Source organism: Lynx rufus, unplaced genomic scaffold, assembly GCF_022079265.1.
Source record: "Lynx rufus isolate CCGP_SWC_20201006 ecotype Redwood Valley unplaced genomic scaffold, mLynRuf1.p SCAF_7, whole genome shotgun sequence".
Classification (NCBI taxonomy): Eukaryota; Metazoa; Chordata; class Mammalia; order Carnivora; family Felidae; genus Lynx; species Lynx rufus.
This window is the reverse complement of record NW_025814889.1, coordinates 44,637,446-44,661,904: the sequence shown is the minus strand read 5'-3', so window position 1 is coordinate 44,661,904 and position 24,459 is coordinate 44,637,446. Positions and strand designations below refer to the sequence as shown.

General features: G+C 37.6%; 1 protein-coding gene across 1 annotated transcript; it reads left to right on the top strand.

Annotated features, from left to right (window-relative positions):
- The first annotated feature begins 1,150 nt into the window (after nt 1–1,150).
- Nucleotides 1,151–19,104, top strand: LOC124502553 (NKG2-A/NKG2-B type II integral membrane protein-like). Its single transcript, XM_047067242.1, has 6 exons — nt 1,151–1,456; nt 1,785–1,862; nt 2,317–2,370; nt 2,846–2,997; nt 18,152–18,255; nt 18,512–19,104. The coding sequence occupies exons 1-6, from the start codon at nt 1,270–1,272 to the stop codon at nt 18,630–18,632; spliced, it is 696 nt and encodes a 231-aa protein (XP_046923198.1). The 5' UTR covers nt 1,151–1,269; the 3' UTR covers nt 18,633–19,104.
- Nucleotides 19,105–24,459: the final 5,355 nt, after the last annotated feature.

The window sequence follows — 24,459 nt, the reverse complement described above, 5'->3', positions numbered from 1 at the left end:
AAAATGTTAATTTAAACTTAACTGTAAAGAATCCAAAGAATTTTTATAAAATTGAACAAAACTTGGCCAAGAAAGTTACTCAATACTGAAAGACACTCCTGTGTGATGAATTATCTTCCATGGTCTAACGATGTGAATCAGTAATGATGAATGGTTATGGTGTTAAAAAAAATAAACTAACTAATATATTATTGAGACCCTACAACAGAGAGATTGAGTTTAACTGCTTTATATGCATTATATTTTACATATTTTATTTCCTATTTTAGATTAGTAAACCAGATAGCTAGACAGGAAATAATTTTTAAAGGTGGTACTTTGTACTTGGAGAGACAGGAGTAATTCCAGAGTTCACTGACTGCACAGCTCCTTGACTGAAGTCTGAAAACACATTTCTGTGATTTATTAGCATAACTATACACCTAGAGCTGCCATCACTGCCTTTGAAAACATAGAACTTTCTAGAAGCTTGTGACAAATGTGTGCTTTCATAAATGATCTACCCTTTTATTTATCATTTTATGATTTCATATCTTTGCCACTAAATCAGTTGTCACTTTCTGATGTTAAGTCCGCTTTTAAAAAGTGCTTTGTTTCTTTCTGTTTTCACCATTGTTCCTGCTTTGGGTAATTTTAGTGGGTCATGTAACATTTTGCAACATATAAAATATTTCTTCTAAAATTTAACGATTCTCACGACTCCATAGACGTTCAAAATAAAATATTGCTTTAATAGCAATATTTTAGTAGAGATATCTAAATCAAAGGCATTTGCAACAGGAAATTCCAATATATGCTAAAAATAATATTCTCCCGTCTAGAGCATTTAATTTTTAACCAATAATGGCTTTAACATTGTCAAAATATTGGTGCAACACTTTTGTTTCTCATACAACATTTTAATTTTAACCTGAATATTCTAATACTGTTGAAATATGTCTGTGGAAACTCCTTACATTCACGAGGACAGTATTATTCATGAATTCCTTTCTTCACTAATTTAGTGCCTTACATGTTTTCCAATCAGTATTATTGTGCTATTATTGTAAATAAAAAACATTTATGCTATCATGAAACACTTATTTCAAGCTCTGTGGAAGTTAGTACCAGATTTTACATTATTCAACTGCAAATGAGGAGTATCCCTCACCCTGCACCCCACACGGTGTCACTGTACTAGCAATGTCGTCAGCACATGACACACACTCTTGATCAAGACCTTCAGGGCAGTTTCATCCACATTGTAGCTGACACTACTCAGCTGCAGACATGAACAACCAAGGCGTGACTTATGCGGAACTCCATCATGCTAAGGGCTCAAAAAGACAGCAAGTGCAACCTAAGGGCACGAAAAGTTGCATTTCAGTAACTGAGGAGGAGATAACCTATGCAGAATTGAATCTTCAAAATGCTTCTCGGGACCTTCAAGGGAATGGCAAGAACTCTCCCTGCAAAGGTAAAAAACATTTAATGCAGACAAGTATGTCTGTTTTAGGATTTGAAGTTGGGGTGTAGGGGTGTAGGGAAAGAGTAGGAAGTGATCTCACATAGTTTTCATTTGTGAGCACCAGAGCTGGAGGTTGGAATATGGTATTGTAATTGAAAGCATTGGTATATTCTGAGAGAAGATTCCAATGATAGTGATGGGTTTGAGGTGCAGGTTATTGTATGTGATTCCCTGTGCATCGTGGGTTCTCTTGTTTGTAAATCTCCTAAATGATTGTTTGCGGGCATCCTTTCTCAGTGTTTGCATTTCTCTTCCTACTACTCACCATTATGTCCAGAGAAGCTCATTGCCGGTATCTTGGGAATCCTCTGCCTCGTCTTGATGTCCACTGTGGTAACAATAGCTGTTATTCCCTGTAAGTACGTGTTTGAATGACTAAAAGGGAATATTTCACTTTACTGATTATTAGTTTCTCGACATATTGTATAGCACTTTGAATTTATTATCTCATTTTAGTGCATGTGTGCTCTAAGTGTGGAATGATCATTTAGAGGTTATCTAAAGTAGAAATAAGAGAATAAATACAGGGAGAATTAAGCATATATTTGTATTTAATAACTCAAAGGCAACTCATACAAGAGTGAAATATGGTGAAATATGCATTAATTCTTGAGATCGCTTAAACCAAATATTGTAAGAGATGGCGAGGTTTCGTTCTTTAAGCTTTTGAATTGTTTCCCCCCCATGTTCATTACTTTATTAAATTTGTCTGGTAAAATAGCACACCCAATTTTAAACTAAGAAACTCAACTTATTATGATTTATTTTATTTAATATTATGTTTTTTGAGAATTGCTTTAATGTTCTAGCTACTGAAGGACCAGAGCAGAACAAAACATCCCTGGAAACAATGATCCAGAAAGGTACAATATCCCTTGCAAATTTCTACTATTAGGTTAGTGTCTTTCTATCTCTGTCTTAAGGTAGGTAATAATGATTATAGGAGAGTATTACTTCTTAGACAACAATATGAAGAAATACTCATTTAAAATCACCATAGCCATTGTTACCAATTGCTTCACATTTCCTCCTCCTATAACATGATAAAAGATAAATCATTCCATAAAGCTGATTTTGTTCAGTGACTCTCAGGACATGTATTGATGGACATTTTTCTGGTTGCTTTATATGGGCACATAAATTAGGGGATGAAAGCCTGACTCTTCTCTGAGTGTGTGTGTGTGTGTGTGTGTGTGTGTGTGTGTTTTGTTTTAATTTTACCAGCTTGTGAGGGTCTACGAATGTTATGTACACATATGTGTATCCATATACACTATGTAAAGTTTCATTTTGTACTATTCAAAGCTTTTTGGATAATATCTCACAATCTCTCTCCAGCGTGTCTCTGTTGTCATTGTCCGAAAGAGTGGTTTACGTATTCCAACAATTGCTATTACATTAGCACTGAGGGAAAATCGTGGAATGAGAGTTTGACGACCTGTGCTTCTAAGAACTCTAACCTGCTCTACTATGATGATGAAGAGGACAAGGTAAGTTTTCAAATGTTTCCAGATTCTATTAAAAGCTTGTCAGTTAATGGGGCGCCTGGGTGGCTCAGTCTATTAAACATCTGACTTCTCCTCCGGTCATGATCTCAAGGTTGGTGAGTTCAAGTCCCAGATCAAGCTCTGTCAGGCTGACAGCTCAGAGCCTGAAGCCTGTTTCAGATTCTGAGTTCCCTGTTCTCTCTGCTTCTCCCCTGCTCATGCTCTCTCTTTGTCTCTCAGAAATAAATAAACATTAAAAAAAATTTTAAAAGCTTGTCAGTTAGTATTATGCTTCCAGAATTCATCAATAGTTTTATATGTATTTGTAGTTTCTTTCTTTTAAAGTCTTTAATATCCCATGGTTTGACTTTCTGACACATTATTTATACTTTTATACCTTGAATGTACATTTGATAATTTCCAGTTCTTGCTTTTCATAGAAACCTGTTCTTCTGGAAATGCTCTTTTGTCTGAAATTAACTTTACTATTTCATTTTACAACACATCAAGGAAACTAGACATACGATTGTGCACATTGATTACAATAGACTTAGAATCACACAATTCTAAATTACATCATGAGACTGAAGTTTAGAGCCTTTATGAGGCCTGCCCTTTTCATTTTATGAAATATCTCTGCTTCTTTTGGGGCTGTATATCAATGGAATCATTCAGGGTGCATTTTTATGTGTCTCCCTTCTCTCCCAGGTGCTACTTGTAATCCATCTATATTAACACATTTGTCTATAGTTTGAGAATTTTCACTGCTCTCCTATGAATATGAGATTTTAAAAACCATTCTCAGAAATTTAGTTCCTTTTTCGCATGTGGGTATTATGAATAATTATGTTAGGAAAACTCTTTGCTTTGTCTTCCTCCACCTATCATATTTAAAATCATTCATTACTGGGGCGCCTGGGTGGCGCAGTCGGTTAAGCGTCCGACTTCAGCCAGGTCACGATCTCGCGGTCCGTGAGTTCGAGCCCCGCGTCAGGCTCTGGGCTGATGGCTCGGAGCCTGGAGCCTGCTTCCGATTCTGTGTCTCCCTCTCTCTCTGCCCCTCCCCCGTTCATGCTCTGTCTCTCTCTGTCCCCAAAATAAATAAACGTTGAAAAAAAATCATTCATTACACATAGCGACATATTACATAGTATATTCATGTTATATAAATGTTATGGGTTTCATAATAAAATAAAAGTGTATAAATATACCATAATTGTATTTACATATGTTCATACTACACTACCCTGTAACCATTAGTATGAACTTGTACAGTGATGGATATGTGTATATTTCAATATATTGAATTATCTCTACATTTTTCTATTTTATTGTGTAAATATACATTATAGCAAATCATCCTTTGATCCCAAACTCCATAAAATTAATTAGTAAGTTCTGATGGTTATAAACAATACCATTTACCTGGGTTGTAAAGCTTAAGGCGATTCTGTTTTGTGGGATAAGAAATGCTGGGTTGTGTCTCTTGCCCATTTCTCCAGGGCAGTGTCTTCTTTTCTCTTCTTAGAAGTCGCTGTCATATTTTAGATACGAGCTCTTTTTTGAGATTTTAAGATGCAAATACTTGTGACATGCATTTTTGCTCTCATATTGGAGGCTTTTAATGATCAGAATTTTAATGTTCCCATGGTCCTACCTAGCGTTTTGTGTCTTACAATGATTATTAGGGATCTATTTCAGAAGTTAGCCAAAGTTCTTGAGTATGATTTCCTATATTACTTTCCTTGATTGACCTTTTTCTGTATTTCTTTATGGTTTTAAGGATGCTTTATGGTTTTAATTATGGTTTATGATCCAATTAGAAATTATTTTTAGTGATGCTATATTTCTGATGCTGTGAGATAAAAGTGAAGCTTATATTTTTCTAAATCATGATCTTATTGACAGAGCATCATATAGCAAAGTAGGTCTTTTCTTCATAAACAACTTCATATACCTAAAGTTGTATATAGTACACATATGATCTAATCTCCTTTATATAAAGAATATAGATATTATATATCTTTATACAGATAATTGTATATTCATAGATCACAGTCTATACAGCCCATCACAACTCACGGCAGTTTGAGTAAAACACAGAGACTTATTTGCCTCTATGGACCCTTACCGTGTCCTATTTATACTATAAGTGCCCTAAGTATTTCTCTACTTACATTGAGAATCACATGGATGTTACAATTTTGCTTCACTGATAATTTTGCTTCAAATATCAAACAATTTAGAAAACCCAGTGAAGGAAAGTCCATTAGACCTAATGAGAGTTTTATTCTTTCTTTTGTTCTCATTTTCTTCCTGATGATTCAAGAGGCCTTCTTTTACCAATTTTTCTCTTTAGGAGTTCTGTCAGAGCAGGTCTGGTGGTGATACATTTTCTCAGTTTTCCTTTATCAGAGAATGTCTTGATTTCCCCCTGCATGCCTGTTGATTTTTTTGGTGGATAGTCAATGCCTTTTATTTTTTAATAAAAAAAGTGTTTTTTTCTTTTTTATTAGAATCACGCAGTTCGTGTCTGAAATTTTCTGTCTTCCTAGCACACCTTTTTTTCTGTTATTTTGACCAGAGAGAAAAAATATTTTGGAGACTTCGGTGTGTACCTGTTGATGTCTGTGGTTTGCTAGGCTCTCTGACACCAGTCTATGTGAGGTAGAGAGGGAAATTCCGGGGAGCTCACCACCACGTCATGCCTCGGGTCTCCAGGGCTGGGATCTGTCAGCTTTCTCATTAGCTTTCTGAATCTTAAGTCATCTTATGTGTAACGCTCAGGGATTGTAGCTGTATTGGTGGCAGGAGTAGGGAAAAGTCTATCCATTCCATCTTTCCAGAACAGAAAGTCTGGTCTGCGGTGGCTTTCATTTGAATGCTCCTAAGATGAATAGTGTTGGACCTATTTTCCTGTACTCACTTGCCATCTATACAAGGTGTTTTGTGACGTATCTATTGAAATATTTTGCTAATAGTTTTACTTTTTTTTTCATTGTATTTTGAGAATTCTTCATGTACCCTGGAGGCAAGTCTTTTATTAGATGTATGGTTTCTAAATGTTTCTTCACAAGTTTATGACTGTCTTTTCTCTTCCAAGACCAGATATTATCTTGACGAACTACACTTCATCAATATCTTCTTCTATGGATCGTGTTTTTGGTGCTCTATCAAATCTCTGGCCAACTGTAGGTCATGCGTTTTTAATAAAACATTTGAACTTTTTTATGTGTGATGAATTTTGAGCACTTTAGTGTAGTATAAAGTATATAATCACTAATCATATTTGATATTCCATTGTTTCCAGAACACTTGTTGAAAAGACTCTACTTTCTCCACTGAATGACTTTGCATTTTTGTGCAGTTGTGCATTTCGTATTGTGTGGGTACAAATGTTGCCCTTTCTCATCTGTTTAATTAATGTTCTTATGTATTTTTATGTCTGTTTTGTATTTTAAAATCGTCCTTTTTATTTTAAATGTTTCTTAATTTATTCTGAGAGAGTGAGAATGCCAGCAGAGGGAGCGGCAGGAAGAGAGGGAGAGGCAGAGAATCCCAAGCAAGGACCATGGTGTCAGCACAGAGCCTGACTTAGGGCCCCATCTCAGGAACCATGAGCAGTAATCAAGACTCAGAGGCACAAATGACTGATCTACCCTGGTGCCCACAAAACTGTCCTTTTTTAAACTGTGAATTTATTCAAGTTCATTTTCAGAGTTATGCTACCTATTCAGGATCGTTGCATGGATGTTTCCTATTCATTTCTATCTTTCTAAAGGTTTTATTTAATGTTTATTTTTTATTTATTTATTTTGTGTGACAGAGAACGTGCATGAGAGAGGGACAGAGAGAGAGAGACAGAGACAGAGACAGAGACAGAGAGAGAGAGAGAGAGAGATGGAGACAGAATAACTTGCCAGCAGGTTCTGCTCTGTCAGTGCAGAACCCAATGCGGAGCTCAAACTCACAAACCCTGATATCATGACCTGAGCCCAAATCAAGAGTCGGACACTCAACCAATGAACCCCCCAGGCACCCCTTTAGAAAGGTTTTGTAAACATAAAAATAAATATTAGTTTTATCATTTACCTTCTGTATCACGGAAATCACATGAATTGATCTTCATGCTAATGTGATAAATTCAGATTATTTATGGCATTTCAAATGTAAATACAACAGGGCACTACTTCAATAAATCTACTTATGATTGTCCTGATATGTTATTTCCTTCTTTTTTGAGTATTCCCATCAAAATGTATATGACACATATTTCATTAGCCTCCTTTTCTGACCCTACAATGATTTCTTTTTGCTTTTTAAACTGGCATTACATTTTTCTTTATTCATAAACATCTAAATACTTTCTGAGTGTGAAAATTTTTCTGAATTACAGAAAAAATTGTTAGAAATTTTATATTTTTTAAAATATTTTAACGTTTATTTATTTTTGAGACAGAGAGAGACAGAGCATGAACGGGGGAGGGGCAGAGAGAGAGAGGGAGACACAGAATCCTAAACAGTCTCCAGGCTCTGAGCTGTCAGCACAGAGCCCGACGCAGGGCTCAAACTCACGCACGCGCGAGATCGCGACCTCAGCCGAAGTCGGATGCTTAACAGCCTGAGCCACCCAGGCGCCCCCTGTATTAGAAATTTTAAGACACTTCTGATATTTTTTTTTCTAGTTCTTTTGGTTCACACGTTGTATTTGGTAGGATTTTTTCCAATGTTCTGTCTAGTTTTAAATATATTTGCATTTCTTCATAATATCCTCCTCTGTTACTTTTACTGTGGTACAAGGCACATACAGATCGGTCACATGGTACACGTGCCAACAGATGGCCGAGTTTTCAGTGTCACCACTGCATTGAATGAGAAAATGAATATTACCAACACTGTGAAATGCCCCTATCAATTTCTTGTCTGCCTTTTAAAAACACTTTATAGAAATACAATCATAGAGTATGCATATTTTGTTTTTAGCATTTTCAGGCGAAGCCAAACTTGTGTGGTTCATCCTTATGTAGCCGCATGAGTTGTCAATGGTCCACATCTCTTTGCTGTTCTGTTGTCGGATTGTCCTACGTTGCATTCGCCCATTCTATTGCGGATGCTCTTGGATATTTGGGTGTTGGCCATTTGGGGCTGCTTTGAGTTATTCTACTATACATTCTTCACGATCAGCTTTTAGCTAAATGTGTGTGTGTCATTTCTTCCTTCTATAACCTTACCTGGCTGATCTCTTAATGCTGCTTGAGAGGGAAGCAATTGAGATCGTGCATTGATAACTTTCTTCCTTTGTGCGTGACTGACAAAGGTACCCATTGTCTGTAAACACTACTTTAGCTTCATCCTAAAAGCTTTGATGTATTCTCTGTTTATTATCATCCAGTACAAGGGGATTTCTCTCATCCAGTACAAGATACTTTCCAAGATTTCATCTTTGAACTGTACAAGTTTCAGAAGTCTCTCACTTTCCACATGTTAGGAAATTTCCCAGATTTCTTTCCATTGTTTCTTCTCATTTGTTTCCTTGTCTTCAGAGGAAATACTTTGAATATTTCCATGCTTCCATCCTTAAACTTTTTGATCCCTATGGATGACCTAGAACACTTTCTATATATGTCAGTTAAGTCAAGCTGGTTCCACTATTTTGACAATCTTCCATAGTCCTCCTGCTTTTGTGACAAGCTGGTCTTACTTACTGAAGGAAGAGATTTCAGTCTTCAGCTATACTCATTGCATTGTTTACTTACCCTTCTAATTCTGTCAGTTTCTATTTCCTGTGTTTAAGGGTTCTGTTCTTAGGTAAATAATGTATGTTTTTAATTGTTTGAACTTCCTCTTATATTGACAGGCTTAACATTTGGAAATGTTTCTTTTACTTTCTATTATTATTTCTTGTTTTAACAGCTGCTTTGATATTCGAACAGCCATTTCTGCTCACATCTTCGCTTACTGGTAGTAGGGTCTACTTTTTGTTATCCCTTTATTTTCACCTCTTTGTGTCTGAATCTACAGTGTGTCTGTTACAGACAGTATATAGACAGATATTACTCTCTTATTCAGGATGACACTTTCTATCTTATAATTGGAATATTTATTTAATTCACATGAGTATAATTACTGGGAAATTTGGATTTAGGTATCCCATTTGCTATTTATTCTATACTTATGTCTTGTTTTCCTCTTGCACTTTACCTCACATCTTTTGTATTGAACATATGCTACATTAGTGTTCCATTTTACTTCCTCTACTGTTGTCTTTAGTATATTCTTAAGTTATTTCCTTAGCAATAGTTGTAGGTATTACAAACCTATCTTTTGTTTGTTTTTGTGGAGATGATGTTGGCATCTCACATTGCATACATTTAATGCTGACAATCTGTTCATTTGATAAAGTTATGTATTGCCATATGATTACTATGGCTATGATAGATAACACCTTTGTCATGTCACATATTTATCATTTTTTGTATGTGTTGAGAGAAGCTGAGAATTAGTCTTAGCAACTTTGAAGTTTATAATACAGCAATGTTGTCTGTAATCATATGTTGTACATTACACCTCCAAAAATTATCTATTAGCTATAAATTTGTATTCCTTTTTTTAAAAAAAATTCAATGTTTATTTTTTGAGAAAGAGGGAGAGAGACAGACATGAGCGGTGGAAGGTCAGAGAGAGAGGGAGACACAGAATCTGAAGCAGGCTCTAGGCTCTAAGCTGTCAGCACAGAACCCGACGTGGGGCTCAAACTCAGAAACCATGAGATCGTGACCTGAACCGAAGTCGGATGCTTAACCGACTAAACCACCCAGGAGTCCCATGTATTTGTATTCTTAAACATCTTCAAAAACCCCCAACCCACAGTCCCTGATAAACGCATTCTAATCTTTGTTTTTACCAGTTCAGTCTATCAGATTTCATGCGAAAGACAATACAATATTTGTCTATTTCTGTGTGATTTTCGTCCCTTACCATAATGCCTTCAAGGTCCATCCATTTGTTACAAATGGCAAGATTTCCTTCTTTCACCTGGTTAGATAATATTTCACTGTGAGTGTATGTGTGTGTCTGTGTGTTTGTACGTGTATGTATATCACACTCTTTAACTTTATGCCAGTTGCCAGATACTCAGGCTCCTTCCATTTCTTGGCTATTGCAAATAATGTTGCAATGAGCATGGGTGTACAGCTATACATTTGAGAAGCTGATCACTTACTTTGTTTATTTTGAAAAAAATTTTAATGTTTACTATTTTTGAGGTCTGGAGGGGCAGAGAGAGAGGGAGACACAGAATCTAAAGGAAGCTATAGGTCTGAGCTTTCAGCACAGAGCCCGATGTGGGGCTCATCCATATGAACAAGGAGATCATGACCTGAGCTGAAGTTGAACATTCTCCCGAGTGAGCCACCCTGGTGCCCCATTGATCACTTCCTGTAAACACATATGTAAGAATGACGTACTATTTTCCATTGGGGCAGAGCCAATTTACATTTCCTCCAAAGGACTGGAGGACTTGCAATCCCAAAGGATTGCATTTCCATGATTCTTGATATTGAACAACTTTCATGTACTTATTGGCCATTTGTATGTCTTCAAAAACGTGTGTACTGAGGCACTTACCCCATTTTTTACATTGGATTTCTCTCTTTGTTTTTATTCTGTTGTATGAGTTCTTTATATATATTGGATATTAGTCCTTTATCTGATATTGGTTTACAGATATTTTCTTCTCTTCTCTCCATGATCTCTCAACTATTTGATTCTTTCTTTTGCTGGGCAGAAGGTCTCTAGTTTAATGCAGTCCCTCTTTTCTCTTTTAGATTTGCTGTGATTTTTCTGACTTATCCCTGAAATCATTACCTACACCAAAATCAAGGGTCTTTTTCCTTTTGCCTATACCAATGATTTTCTATTTGTTATATATTTTAATGTTACCAATTTTTGTCTTTTTGTTTCAATTGAATGAATTCCTTTTAGCACTTCTGTAGGGCACGTCTAATTTCTTCTGCCACATGGCTTTAAAAAACACCACTGGAGTCATGCTGCTGCTTTCCCCTGACTGCCATCTGTGGCAAGAGTTGAAACTTTGATACACCATCTTCTAGGATGCCAGGAAAGTCTTTATCTCTTCTTCATTTCTGAATGAAAATTTGCTGAGTAAGGCATTCTTGGTTGATATTTTTTTTTTTTTCCCCTTTGACCACTTTCAGAATGTCATCCCATTGTCTCCTGCTTTCTACAGGAAGAAGATCTTGTGAGATGATCCTTTTTGGGGTCTGGTATGGCAAGCTGACCGCAGACCGTTCATAGCAGTATTGGATCTGTTGCCCAAGATCAGGCACAGATGGAACTACCAAAGCAACTGGCTTTTGGTGCATAGGTTCATTTGTTGTAGCTGTGGCGCTGGGGTCTCGGTTGGAGACATGTGTAGATATTCCACGCAAACTGTACCTGTGTCTCAGGGGCTCACCATTGAGATTCTGGCTAGCAGCGGATTGTAGCAAGTACAGAGGCCCTGGATGACAAGGTTCATTGGTGACTGGGGCCATGGGCAGTGTGTGGTAGTAGCATATGCTGGGGAAGGGGAGTCCAAGTTTCTACTCTTTCCCAAGTGGCAGTAGCATGATCTAGTGGTGGCTTGTGAAAGCCATGTGTCAGGACCCAGGGATCTGGACACACACCTCTAGATTCTTGGTCTCCAATGACAGCTAAGGCTTTAGTGTGGAAGCTGAAAGTGTGTCTGGGTATGTAGCGGTATAGCAACAACAATGAGGATTCAGAGCCCTACAGTTGGACCGGAGAGAAGAGACTCAAGGCAGTGGTGACTTGGCCTACCAATGAAGGGTCAGAGCCTTGAGCTACCATAGGTGGAGAAAAGTCTTCAGGTGTTAGCCATGGCAGTTCAGAGTCTAGGTCTGGGAAGTTTTGGGGTTCCAAAGAGCAAGAGCATCCTTTGCAATGAAGAGACAGGGTCATTAAATGAAACATGGTGAGTGGGGCTTAAGGCAGCAAATATCTGCACCCATAGTGGCAGTTAAGGCACACCTTAGGATCTGGGGTCAGGTCTCAGGAACAGCCCCAGTAATGTGACACAATGCCCTAACCTGGGACCAAGAGTGGGCAAAAATCAGACGCAGTTCTAGTCTTGTATACACGACGTGCTATGGCCACCAATCCCTAAAGAGCAGGATTGGAGGCCTTGAAGGCAAGTCTCATCATAGCAACGCCTCCAGCCTCTGGGAGGAGGTGTAGAGGGCACTCTCTGCGCTGCTCCAACAACTGGGATTAGAATGGATGAGCCCCTTCTGTTGCAAAAGCTGCAGACATCCCCATAGTTGAAGCTTAGTGGGTTCTCCTGCTCCCCTTCTTTCCATGAGGTGACTCTCCATGAGGGGATTCCTCCAGGTGCCAAGTGGCTCTCAGCTGCAGGGTTGGGAGATGCAGGCCAAATGCTTCCTTTTCTTTCCATGGGACCATCCTGGTTTTTGATCCGCACCAGATTTTTGGTATTTCTTTGTTGTCTAGAGCTTTCCCTGAGCCGTTTTTAGTTTGAAGTTGTTTAGTTACTGTTCTGACTGATTTTGTGGGCAGATGAACACTGTGACCTGCTAGATCTCCACCTTGCTCATGGCACTCTTTACACATATACAATTAACTGATTGTCATCTACGCCCCATGAATCCTGACTAATTTCCGATAAAATATATTAAATTAGCACTAACAAGCTCCTTTCCACCACCTATTATAGGTATGCCTCAACTTTCCAAAAATTTGGATTACCTCACTTTTCTTCTCTGAAAGCACTCTGAATACCAGTTTTTGCTGAACAACAGAAATCTGAAGGGGATTTTTGTGTTTAGGACAAAAGGCGAAAAGTGAAAATTGTGTTCAGGGCTAGTTTTACTGTTTAGTGTCAGCTCACACCCCAAGCAGCAAGATTCGTCCTGTCAAGTTCATTTCTCAGAAACTATATACTCTGTATATCACTATCAAGCATAGGTTTGAACTGTATTTTTGAGTGTCTGTGCTTCATCTCAATTTATTTTCTGTATCCACTCACAAGGCATGTCTTGAGGTGTCAAGAGCCTAAGGAGGTTATTTGTGTTATAAGTTTTTTGGGGGTGGTTGTTTTTTATATCAGGAAATGCTCAATCATTTTTCCATGTAAATCAATGTTATTTGCTTTTTCACTTTACACCATTTCAGCTTCGGAAAGCTTTCATAGAAACAATCTGCTTTCAGAGAGAACGGGAAATCCAACCTTCTACCCACGTTGTAATGAGGCCAGCTAGCACTGGTTACTGAACACCAGTTACTCGTCAACGTACCTTCTCTGCTTTCATGATTTCACATTAGAGACCTGAAATGAAGCATTCGTGGTGACTTTGCAACACAAATATTTGTAACTGCTAAAAAATATAAGGTATATGGTATACATCCGACCATACAGTGTTACAATAATGGCCTTGATAATCTTCTTTTCAACATAATTCAGAGAGAAAAATACACAGGTTTTGAAATTTACTGACACATCCATCATTTCTGCTGATCTCTATTCCTCCTTGTGGGTATGCATTACCATCTATATCAGTTACTTTTATCTTGAAGAACATTTCTGAAAGGCAGGTGCACTAAGAAAAATTGTTAAGTTTTGTGTTTGATGTGGGGTCTTTATGCATCTTTTCTTTCTGAAAGACAGCTTTGCTGAATTATAATTCTTGTTTGACAGGTCTTTTTCCTTTGTTTTCTTTTGTTTTGGGTTTTTATGTGTGTGTGCGGGGAGTTGGTTTTTTGTTGTTGTTGTTTTGTTTTTTTTTAAGTATTTTCCTGGTGAAACTTATCTATTAATCATGTTGTTATTTTCCTAAATATACTGAGTTGTTTTTCTCTTTCTCTTGCTATGACACCTATTTATGTTGGTTTGCCTTTCATGTTATTCTTAAGCTGTTGCAAAAAAAAAACAAAACACAACAAAACGACATTTACCAGATTACCCATGTTGAAAATATAGACTACTTTGTTAGAGAAGTTTTAGTTTCATAGCAAAACTCAGACATAGCACAGAGGTTTTCTGCATTCCCCTACTGTCTGGGTGTCAAGGCACAAGCAGTTCGTAGACTCTCTCATTTTCAAAATCCCTCCGTGGGCGGTTCACTTGCTACAACTGATAAACCTGTACTGACACCTCTTTATCACCCAAAGTCCATAGTTTACTTTCAGGTACTCTTGATGTGCATTTTAAAAGTTTGCAAAAATATCTAAGGACACATATGGAGTTATACAGAATAGTTTCCTGTCCTTCAAAATGCTCTGTGCTCCACTTATCCATTCTCCCTTCCCCCTAAACCCTGTCAACCACTGATCTATTTATTGTCTCCATAATTTTGTTTTTTCCAGATGGTCATATAGTGGGAATCATACAGTCTCACATCTTACATTGCATTTCGCTAGATCATGCATCTTAACCAACGTAAGCACACATGTTAGGAGTGTTAACTATCACATAGTTGCCCAAAAGATACCTAGAAATTTCACCTTGTAAAACAGAAACTCAACTTACTGAACAATAATTCCCCTTCTCCTCTTTCCCCTCAACCCTGAGCAATCACTCTTCTACTTGCTCTATCACTTTTACTACTTTGGATACTTCATATAAGTGGAATCGTACAGTTTTATTTTTTACTTCGTATGTATGACTGGCTTATTTCACTTGGCATAATGTCCTGGAGTTTCATCCATACTGTAGTAGGTGATAGGATTTCCTTCCTTTTTACAGCTGAATAATATTACAGTGTTATGTGTATACCACGCTTTCTTTCTCCATTCATCCCTTAGTGAACATTTGGGTGGCTTCTACCCCGTGGCTCTAAGGAATAATGCTGCAGTGAACATGGGTGTATGTATATCTTTGAGATCTTGCTTTCAATTCTTTTAGATAGTTTCCTACATTTGGGATTGCTGATTCATGTGGTAATTGTATTTTTAATTTCTTGAAGAAGCTCCATACGCGTCTTCATAACGGCTGACCAATTTACATTCCCAACAACCGTGTGTGAGTCTCCTCCTTTTCGAACTCCTCACTGACACATTTTTAAGAAATGTTTATTTATTTATTTTGAGAGAGAGAGAGAGCAAGCAAGGGAGGTGCCGAAGGAGGGAGAGAGAGAGCATCTGAAACCAGATCCACGCCATCAACAAAAGCCCGATGCAGGGCTAAACCCACAAACTGTGAGATCATGACCTCAACGAAAACCAAGATTCAGACTTCACCAACTGAGCCACCCAGGTGCCCCGACACATTTATGTGTGTGTGTGTGTGTGTGTGTGTGTGTGCATGTTGCATCCATCACAATGAGTGTAAGGTGATAACTCATCGTGCATTTGATTTGCATTTCTCTACTCATTAGCTATATTGAGCATCTTTTCATATGATTTTCACCATTTGTAGATATTCTTTGGAACTTTGTGTATTTCATTTCTTTACCCATTTTTTAATTGTGTTTCTGGTGTTTGCTGTAGTCATTTCTGACTTGTAGATTCCTTATGTATTTTAGATATGATTCCCTTGTTTGATATATGATTTGCAAGTGTTTTTTTTCCACTCTGTATTTTCATTGCTGATCATGCCATTTAATGCACAGAAATGTTTCAGGTTGATATTGCCCACTTATCTACAATGGACTTTTCCTCTTGGCTCTGTGGTTTTGGTGGCATAGTCAAGAAATCATTGCCAAATACAATGCTGTTTAATATCCCCCCTTCTTTCTTTGAGGAACTTTATAGTTTTACATCTAAATTTATGTCTTTAGTTCATTTGGAGTTAATTTTAGTATACAGTGTAAATGTAAACATCCAACTTCATTCTTCTGCATGTGGGTAGTCAGTTTCCAAACACCCTTTGAAAAGGTCTATTGTTTCCCTATTGAATCGTTCTGGCATCCTTATCAAACCTGATTAGACCGATTATACGTGGGTTTGTATCTGGTATTTTTTTTTTTTTAATTTTTTTTTTCAACGTTTATTTATTTTTGGGACAGAGAGAGACAGAGCATGAACGGGGGAGGGGCAGAGAGAGAAGGAAACACAGAATCGGAAACAGGCTCCAGGCTCCGAGCCATCAGCCCAGAGCCTGACGCGGGGCTCGAACTCACGGACCGCGAGATCGTGACCTGGCCGAAGTCGGACGCTCAACCGACTGCGCCACCCAGGCGCCCCTGTATCTGGTATTTTTAAGGGATTGTTTCCATGGGGGATTTAAGATCTGTGTCTTTCTTTTCCTTCATCTTGCTGCTTGTATCCTGTTCCAGTCGGAACTATTGTGCAGGGCAAGGGTATGGATTCTGTGGTAGATAATGTGGCGTAAGGCTGATTGAGGTGGAAGACGTGTCCTCATCCCTGATTTTCACACTGACTTAAGTCACTTCACAATCCACTCTGTTCCCTCAAGACTATTTCTTTGTCTGTATTTGCCAGTGGTCTTTGGTCATTTCGTTATGATGTCATGAGACGTGGATTTGTACGTGCTTATTCTGTTAGCAGTTGCTACGTCTCTGGTGTCTATAAATATTTTAAATGATATTAGTAAGCTGTTCATTCATCGTACCTTACGATTGTTGTCCTGGTTTTTTTTTTCTGCCTCTTTTCTTCTCACGTTCTACTTCGCCTGAAAGTGGCTTTCCTGACACTGTTTTGAAAGTCCCTGAATTCTGTAAATTCTTCTCTTTTTTCTGTCTCAACCCAAGATATAAATAAATTTTGTTACCCCTCCAATTTCATCAGTTATTTTCTATCGCATCCCAGATTTTCTGTAGAGAAAATTTAGTGAATTTTCCATTTCAGGTATGTATTTGTTCACTCAGATTCTCTGTGGTTTCTTCATATACTTTTATTTGTCTATAGATATTTCCTACTTGCTAAATTACTGCCATCACATGCTCCTGTAATTATTTCAACTAAGTTTTCTGTATAGTTTACATATCTTTATAAGTAGGACTTTTCAATGCTTTTTTCTAATATGTGCAACAATTACCCCATTAGAAGTTTCTTTGACATATGCTTTCCCTTTTGGAAGATATTTTCCAATTTCTCTTCACATTTTTTAACTTTTTATGTAGACACTTTTTAAAATACAGCTTAGTATATATGCGTTCTGTTTCATTTCTCCTAGATTTACTATGTTTTTTTGTTGTAAAAATTTTATGGCAGCATCTTCTCCACTGAAGTCTGTTTGCTGATAGTTTTCTTCAATTTTTCGGTGTTCTTATTGCTTACCTTTATGACCTTGTGACTTTGAAGCCTTGATGTTAATTACTAGTTTCTTGTTTGTTTGTTTGTTTGTTTAAGAAAGGATGTGTTCAAACACTGCAGGTCAGTACAGCTTCCACGTTCTGCAGTGTGACATCAGTGCCTGTGTGTGAATGCGGGAGGGGACTGTTCAGACCTTTACTCTCAGTTCCCAAGTCTCCTTGTGCTCTTACTTTCTCCTGGGTTCCTCTCGGTCTCCTCTCCATGTGTATCTATTTTTTTCCATAAACTAAGAGTGTAGAGAGAGCCAATGTCAACTCTTCCATTATATTCTCATATCCAGTATCTTTCCATTATATTTATGGGGGTCACAGTGCTTGACACAATCATTGCAACCTCCGACCAGGACAAGTATGGGTTTTCTTCATCATTCCCGAGCGAAATCAGCACATGGAGCTGAAATTCAATGGGTACCCGTCCCCATCCCCAGTGCTGATCAGGTGTCCCCCTGTGGCACCAGCACCCTTGCTCTTTGCAGTTTCTCCCAGGTGTAACAGCTTCAGTCTTCTTATCACCGAGCCAGGGGTGGGCAGGTGGGGAGACACGGAAGCATCCTAGGCGAGAAGATGACAAATGTGCATCTGACTTGAATCTCCACTGTCCATATTTCATAAGTTACTAACCTTTGATCCATTTTCTAAACTCTGAAATTGTTTTCACAGTCAGTTTGTCCTCTTCACTTAGTCCGACTAAGATAATTTTATACTTTCGTGTCCACGGTGTAACATTATATTATAATTTGAAAGTGTCTACAAAGAAAGCAAGGATGAACTTTTTGTGTTATTACAGAATTCAAATGAGTATAAGAGCTTGTATTTGACTCCTAATAAATTTTATTTTCTCATAGTTTTTGTTGAATTTACTCTCTATTACACCTTGGATTAGAGGCTCCCAGAGAAGCCATCATAGTTCATCTGTGCAGCCAAAAGCCTTAACATTTTCTTCCGAAGTGTAAGTGCCATGACAACTTTTTATTTTATGCCTCACAAGAATTGTTCTTAGAAACAAAAACAGCAATGTGTGAACAATCGGATAAACACAGTAGTTGAAGTGTTTCCAGAGAAAAATGGTATGGGAAATCTTGAGATGGAGATATATAAGTATGAGTCAAAATGGATGGTTTATTCCTCAAAATACTGTGGTACATAGTAAGAGATATAAGTAATCTTATGGTAAGATTAATGAGATTTAATTCTCTGTATTTCAGGTTGTCAGTATCTTCAGAGATTGACAAGAATTGTCAATATATCGATTTTGGTACAAACAAATTTTCTTTTGAACCATGCTCAGTAAGAAGACGATATGTTTGTAAGCACCAGGCATTTTAGTTACCTCATTTTGGTAGAATGCTGTTTCACCATTGATAAGGAATCCATCACTCATTACTTCAACAGCCATACAATTGTTTTCGTTGCATTTTTTGAAGATAATGTTTTTTAGTGTAATTTTCGATTCACAACAAAACTAAGAGGAAGTTGCAGAGAACCCTCTATTGCCCCTGTCTGCACACGTGCATGGGGTCTTCCATTATCATCATCATTCACTAGAACGTTTCATTTTTTATCAACGATGAATCCGTATCAATGGATATATATCACCCAAAGTCCAACGTGTACCTGAGGCTTCATTCTTTGTGGTATAGAACTGTTTCTCAAATTTAATTATATTAACGTAAAAAATATATACTGAGGTATATATTATTTGTTTCTTACGCTTTTGCTATTTAGTAACATTAATTATATGTATATGTCTGTATATATATATATATTACATATCATGATATGATTGTGAAAATTCTCAACAAAGTGAATAATTCCATTTGTATTTCCAAATTAATTAATTTGTCCTAACCCTTAAAGGACCTCAAATGAGGATTGAACCACCCAGGGTGACGAGGTTATCAGTCAGAAATGAGTCAGGAGACAGAAACAAGGGGACACTTGAAGAAAACATTTATCTACTTATAAGAGAAAGCTTACTAAGAGGAAAAGATAGTAGCTAAAGAAAATTACAAAGAATATCCTAGAATTAAAGGACAGATCACTGAAGCCAGATCTACTCTCTGAAGATGGGATTCAGATGTCATTGAAGACGATGTGGCTACACACAGCTTCACGGCTGACAGGCTCACTGGATTGGCCTGGGACAGATCAGCTCCACACTCCACGGGCTGAACTTGGTGAGGAAGGATCTCAGGCTGTGACTGGCACACAGGAAGAGCTCCCTGTCACAGCATCAGGAGGAAAGACCAGAAGACAAGAAACTGACAGATTGCCTACAAGAACTTGCTGGAGACAAAAACACATGACTTCCTGCAAGACTGCAACTGGCAACCAAGCCATGGCGGCCAAAGGAGAGAAAACACCATGAAGCCAGGAAGAAGAGCCCTTTCTGCTCCACTGGCTCTCCATTGTCTTTTACTGACAAAAGTCAACTTCATGTGAGATGACCAGAGAGAAAATGGATAGGATCTTCCACTGTTATCTGAGGACAGGGCACTGAGGGTGGATTTGGAGCTGAGAGTACTAAATGAACGGCCCCTTGAGGTTATCATAGAACAACCACAGGGTTGCTGTATAAGAGCCATTCAGATCGGCCCACTTCCTCCGATGATGGCACCAAAGTGTACTCTCCAAATCTCTCTTGGTACCACACTATCAAGGGTTAAACTCGTTTTGAGGTAGCGATTGCTTTCTAGTTGGATAATAACCGGTGTCTTATTTGTTGTTTTCCTTACATGGGTTCAAATATTTTGGAAAAGATTTATTTTTTTTTAATGTTTTCATGCACACACCTTTGTCAGTCTTTACAACCATGCTAAGAAATACTTTGAGGCAAAAAACTAAAATGTTCAATAATAGAGAAAACAAAAAATTAAAATGTACAGAAATCGGTGTTGGTCAAATGTTTAGTTGTTGCCAGAATTCAAGACAAACTTGAGTAATTTGACGATGATTCAGAGATATTTCTACCCTAATTCAATTATAAGAGGGAAAGAGATTAAACTCTATTATTACATGCAAACCAAATTCATATATCACATACATTTATATCTGTGATGATAGACATATTCTTTATATTCTCTGTACATAATCCTCATAGTCTTCTAGAAAAATTATATGAATATTCAAAATGAATTGAATATAGTTGTTAATGGGAACTGTAACTAATTACTAAAGTTGTGTTTCATAGTACCCAAGTTTGCAATGACATTGAAAATTACACATTAATTTTTCATTTACCTGTTTGTGGTTTGGCTACGTTCTAACTGATCAAGGCTGGACTTGACTCCAGACTACATGTTATAGCTGATCAAGGCTGGACCTTACTCCGGACTGCATACACGTTCAGCTCAGATCCCTGTATAGATTTCATTATGAGAACTCCGGGCTGCCTGGTCTATGATTTTATAGCAGAGATAACAGCTAGCAGAAATGTGTTTCTTAGTGCCTGGTCTCTGAAGTCATGAGCTATCACATTCATTTCATTATCTCCTGGTTCATGACACTGAGCCTCACATCAGGCTTTGCACTGACAGCATGTAGCCTGCTTGGGATTCTGTCTCTCCCTCTCTCTGCCTCTCCCTCTTTTCTCTGTCTCCTTCTCTCACCCTCAAAATAAATGAAGTTTTTTTAAAAAGAGTCCTTGAAAACTACTACACCTTGCCATCATATTCCAAAGATATTTTCACTTTTTGTTCATTTCTAATTCATCTGTCGTTCCTACGTCAATTGGTTTGCCATTATTAGAAATAGTCAGATACTTGATATCATAAAAAATACATTCTAAGTACCCATATTATTTTGAGTCCTTTTGAGTGTGGTGTTTTTTACCCTGCTAAGCATAGATTTCATTCAAGTTAAACGCCAAAAATGGGAACCCATGTTTCTATGTGTAACAAAGGATAATATAAATTATTTAATTTAAACATAAATGTGAATAAATGCAGGAATAATAGATATAAGTACCTCCAACTTTAGAAGACATTAGTGAATTTTACATTATTTGGCATCATGGATTAATGCTTTGTATGAATCCTACCTATATATAGAAAGAAGCAGTCAAACAAAACGAGGAGATAGAGAAATATGTTCCAAATGATAGAAAAGACAAAATCTCAGAAAAAGATGGACATAACACGGAGATAAGCCATCTACCTGATAACCAGTTGAAAATAATGGTCATCAACATGCTCACCAAACCCAAAAGAAAGGTAGATGAACACAGTGAAACCTCAACAAAGAAATGGAAAATTAAAAAAAAAATCAGACCTGAAGAGTACGATGGAGAGAGAACGATGGGAATTTAAAACGACATTAGAATGTATCAATAACAGATTAGGTGATGCAGAAGGGTCAACTAGCTGGAAAACAAGGTAGTAGAAATCATGCAAGCAGAACAACAGCAAGAAAACATTAGTTTTATATTATTTAATTTTTATTTATTTTTATCTTGGGGAGAGAGAAAGAGCATTTGAAAAGGGAGAGGGCCAGGAGAGAGAGAGAGAAAGAGGATCTCAAGCAGGTTCCACACTCAGTACAGACCGGACGTGGGGCTCCTACCCTTGACACTGGCATCATGACCTGAGCTGAAATCATGATTTAGAGTCTCAACTGCCTGAGTTACCCAGGCGTCCCAATTCTCCAAAACTTTTAACGGGAGTTGACACCTCTGCATCTAAAATTAGTCTCAAAACTGAAGACAATGGAAAGTTTCCAAATTCATTCCATATGGACAGCGTTACCCCGAAACCAAAACCAAACAAGGAAACCAAACACACACACACACACACACACACACATACACCCCACAATAGACGCCAATATCCCTGACCAACATGCAACAATCCTCACTCAAATATTAGCAAACTGAATTCCACAATACAAGAAAAGGTTCAAACACCATGATTGCATGGGTTTATTCCACTTATGCAAGGATGCTTCAAGACCTGCAAATCCATCAACCTGTCACACCACATTAACTGACTGAAACATTACTAGAATGTTTCATTTGTTATCAAGGAAGAATCCGCATCAATGCATATATATCACCCAAAGTCCAACGTGTACCTGAGGCTTCATTCTTTGTGGTATAGAACTGTTCTCAAATTTAATTATATTAATGTAAAAAAATATATACTGAGGTATATATTATTTGTTTCTTACGCTTTTGCTATTTAGTAACATTAATTATATGTATATGTCTGTATATATATATATGTATGTATATATATATTACAAATCATAATATTATCGTAAAAATTCTCAACAAAGCGAATAATTCCATTTGTATTTCCAAGTTAATTAATTTGTCCTAACCCTTAAAGGACCTCAAATGAGGATTGAATCACCCAGGGTGACGAGGTTATCAGTCAGAAATGAGTCAGGAGACAGAAACAAGGGGACACTTGAAGTAAACAATTATCTACTTATAAGAGAAAGCTTACTAAGAGGAAAGGATAGTAGCTAAAGAAAATTACAAAGAATATCCTAGAATTAAAGGATAGATACTGAAGCCAGATCTACTCTCTGAAGATGGGATTCAGATGTCATTGAAGACGATGTGGCTACACACAGCTTCACGGCTGACAGGCTCACCGGACTGGCCTGGGACAGATCAGCTCCACACTCCACGGGCTGACCTTGAGGAAGGATCTCAGGCTGTGACTGGCACACAGGAAGAGCTCCCTGTCACAGCGTCAGGAGGAAAGACCAGAAGATGGAAACTGACAGATTACCTACAAGAACTTGCTGGAGGACGAATACATGTGACTTCCTGCAAGACTGCAACTGGCAACCAAGCCATGGCAGCCAAAGGAGAGAAAACACCATGAAGCCAGGAAGAAGAGCCCTTTCTGCTCCACTGGCTCTCCATTGTCTTTTACTGACAAAAGTCAACTTCATGTGAGATGACCAGAGAGAAAATGGATAGGATCTTCCACTGTTATCTGAGGACAGGGCACTGAGGGTGGATTTGGAGCTGAGAGTACTAAATGAACGGCCCCTTGAGGTTATCATAGAACAACTACAGGGTTGCTGTATAAGAGCCATTCAGATTGGCCCACTTCCCCCAAGAATGGAACCAAAGTGCACTCTCCAAATCTGTCTTGGTGCCACACTACCAAAGGTTACACTCATTTCGAGGTAGACATTGGTTTGTAGTTGGATAATAACCGGTGTCATATTTGTTTTTTCCTTGCATGAATTCAGATATTTTGGAAAAGATTTATATTTTTAAGGTTTTCATGCATCTTTGTGTTTACTCCTCTGTCAGTCTTTACAACCGTGCTAAAAAATACTTTGAGGCAAAAAAAATGAAATGTTAATAATAGAGAAAACAAAATATTAAAATCTACAGAAATTAGTGTGGGTCAAACGTTTAGTTATTGCCAGAATTCAAAACAAACTTGAATAATTTTGATTATGAATAGTACTTGGCAATGAGAAAGAATGAAATATGGCCTTTTCTACCAAATTTTTAAACAAGACTTAAACCACTTGTCAAATTAGTCCCAAAATTTAAGACAAATGAAAAATTCCAAATTACCTCTGCATGGACAACATTACCTTGATATCTAAACAAAGCAAGGACACAACACACACACACACACAAAGAATATTTTAGGCCCATATTGCTGATGCGCATTCAAAAATTCTCACCAAAATATTAGCAAACAGAATTCCACCATACATCATACGGCATATGGGGTTTATTCCATATATGCAAGAATGGTTCAGTATCTGCAAATCAAACAACTTGACACACCATATTAACTGACTGAAAGATCAAAATCATGTGGTAATCTCAACAGATGCAGAGAAAGCATTCAACTAAATTCAGCATTGATTTATGGTAAAAACCCCAACAAAGAGTGTAGAGAGGGACTACACCTCCACAGAATAAAGGCCATATATTACAAGCCCACAGCTAACAACATTTTCAATAATGGAAAGCCAAAAGCTTTTCCTGTCAGATCAGGATCAAGACAAGGAAGTCCACTCATATCCCTTTTATTCAACATAGTACTGGAGGTCCTAGGCACAGAAATCTGAAAAGAAAAAGAAATAAAAGACACTCAAATTGATAAGGAAAATGCAAAATAGCCACTATTTGCAAATGACATGATTCTCTAGATAAAAAACTGAGAGACTCCAC

What these genes read in the sequence shown, in the direction of transcription:
- LOC124502553 (XM_047067242.1), top strand. Translation starts at nt 1,270, where the DNA reads ATGAACAACCAAGGCGTGACTTATGCGGAACTCCATCATGCTAAGGGC. An exon ending in CAAGAACTCTCCCTGCAAAG is followed by an intron (nt 1,457 to 1,784) that starts GTAAAAAACATT and finishes CATTATGTCCAG; the next exon opens with AGAAGCTCATTGCCGGTATC. An exon ending in GGAAACAATGATCCAGAAAG is followed by an intron (nt 2,371 to 2,845) that starts GTACAATATCCC and finishes ATCTCTCTCCAG; the next exon opens with CGTGTCTCTGTTGTCATTGT.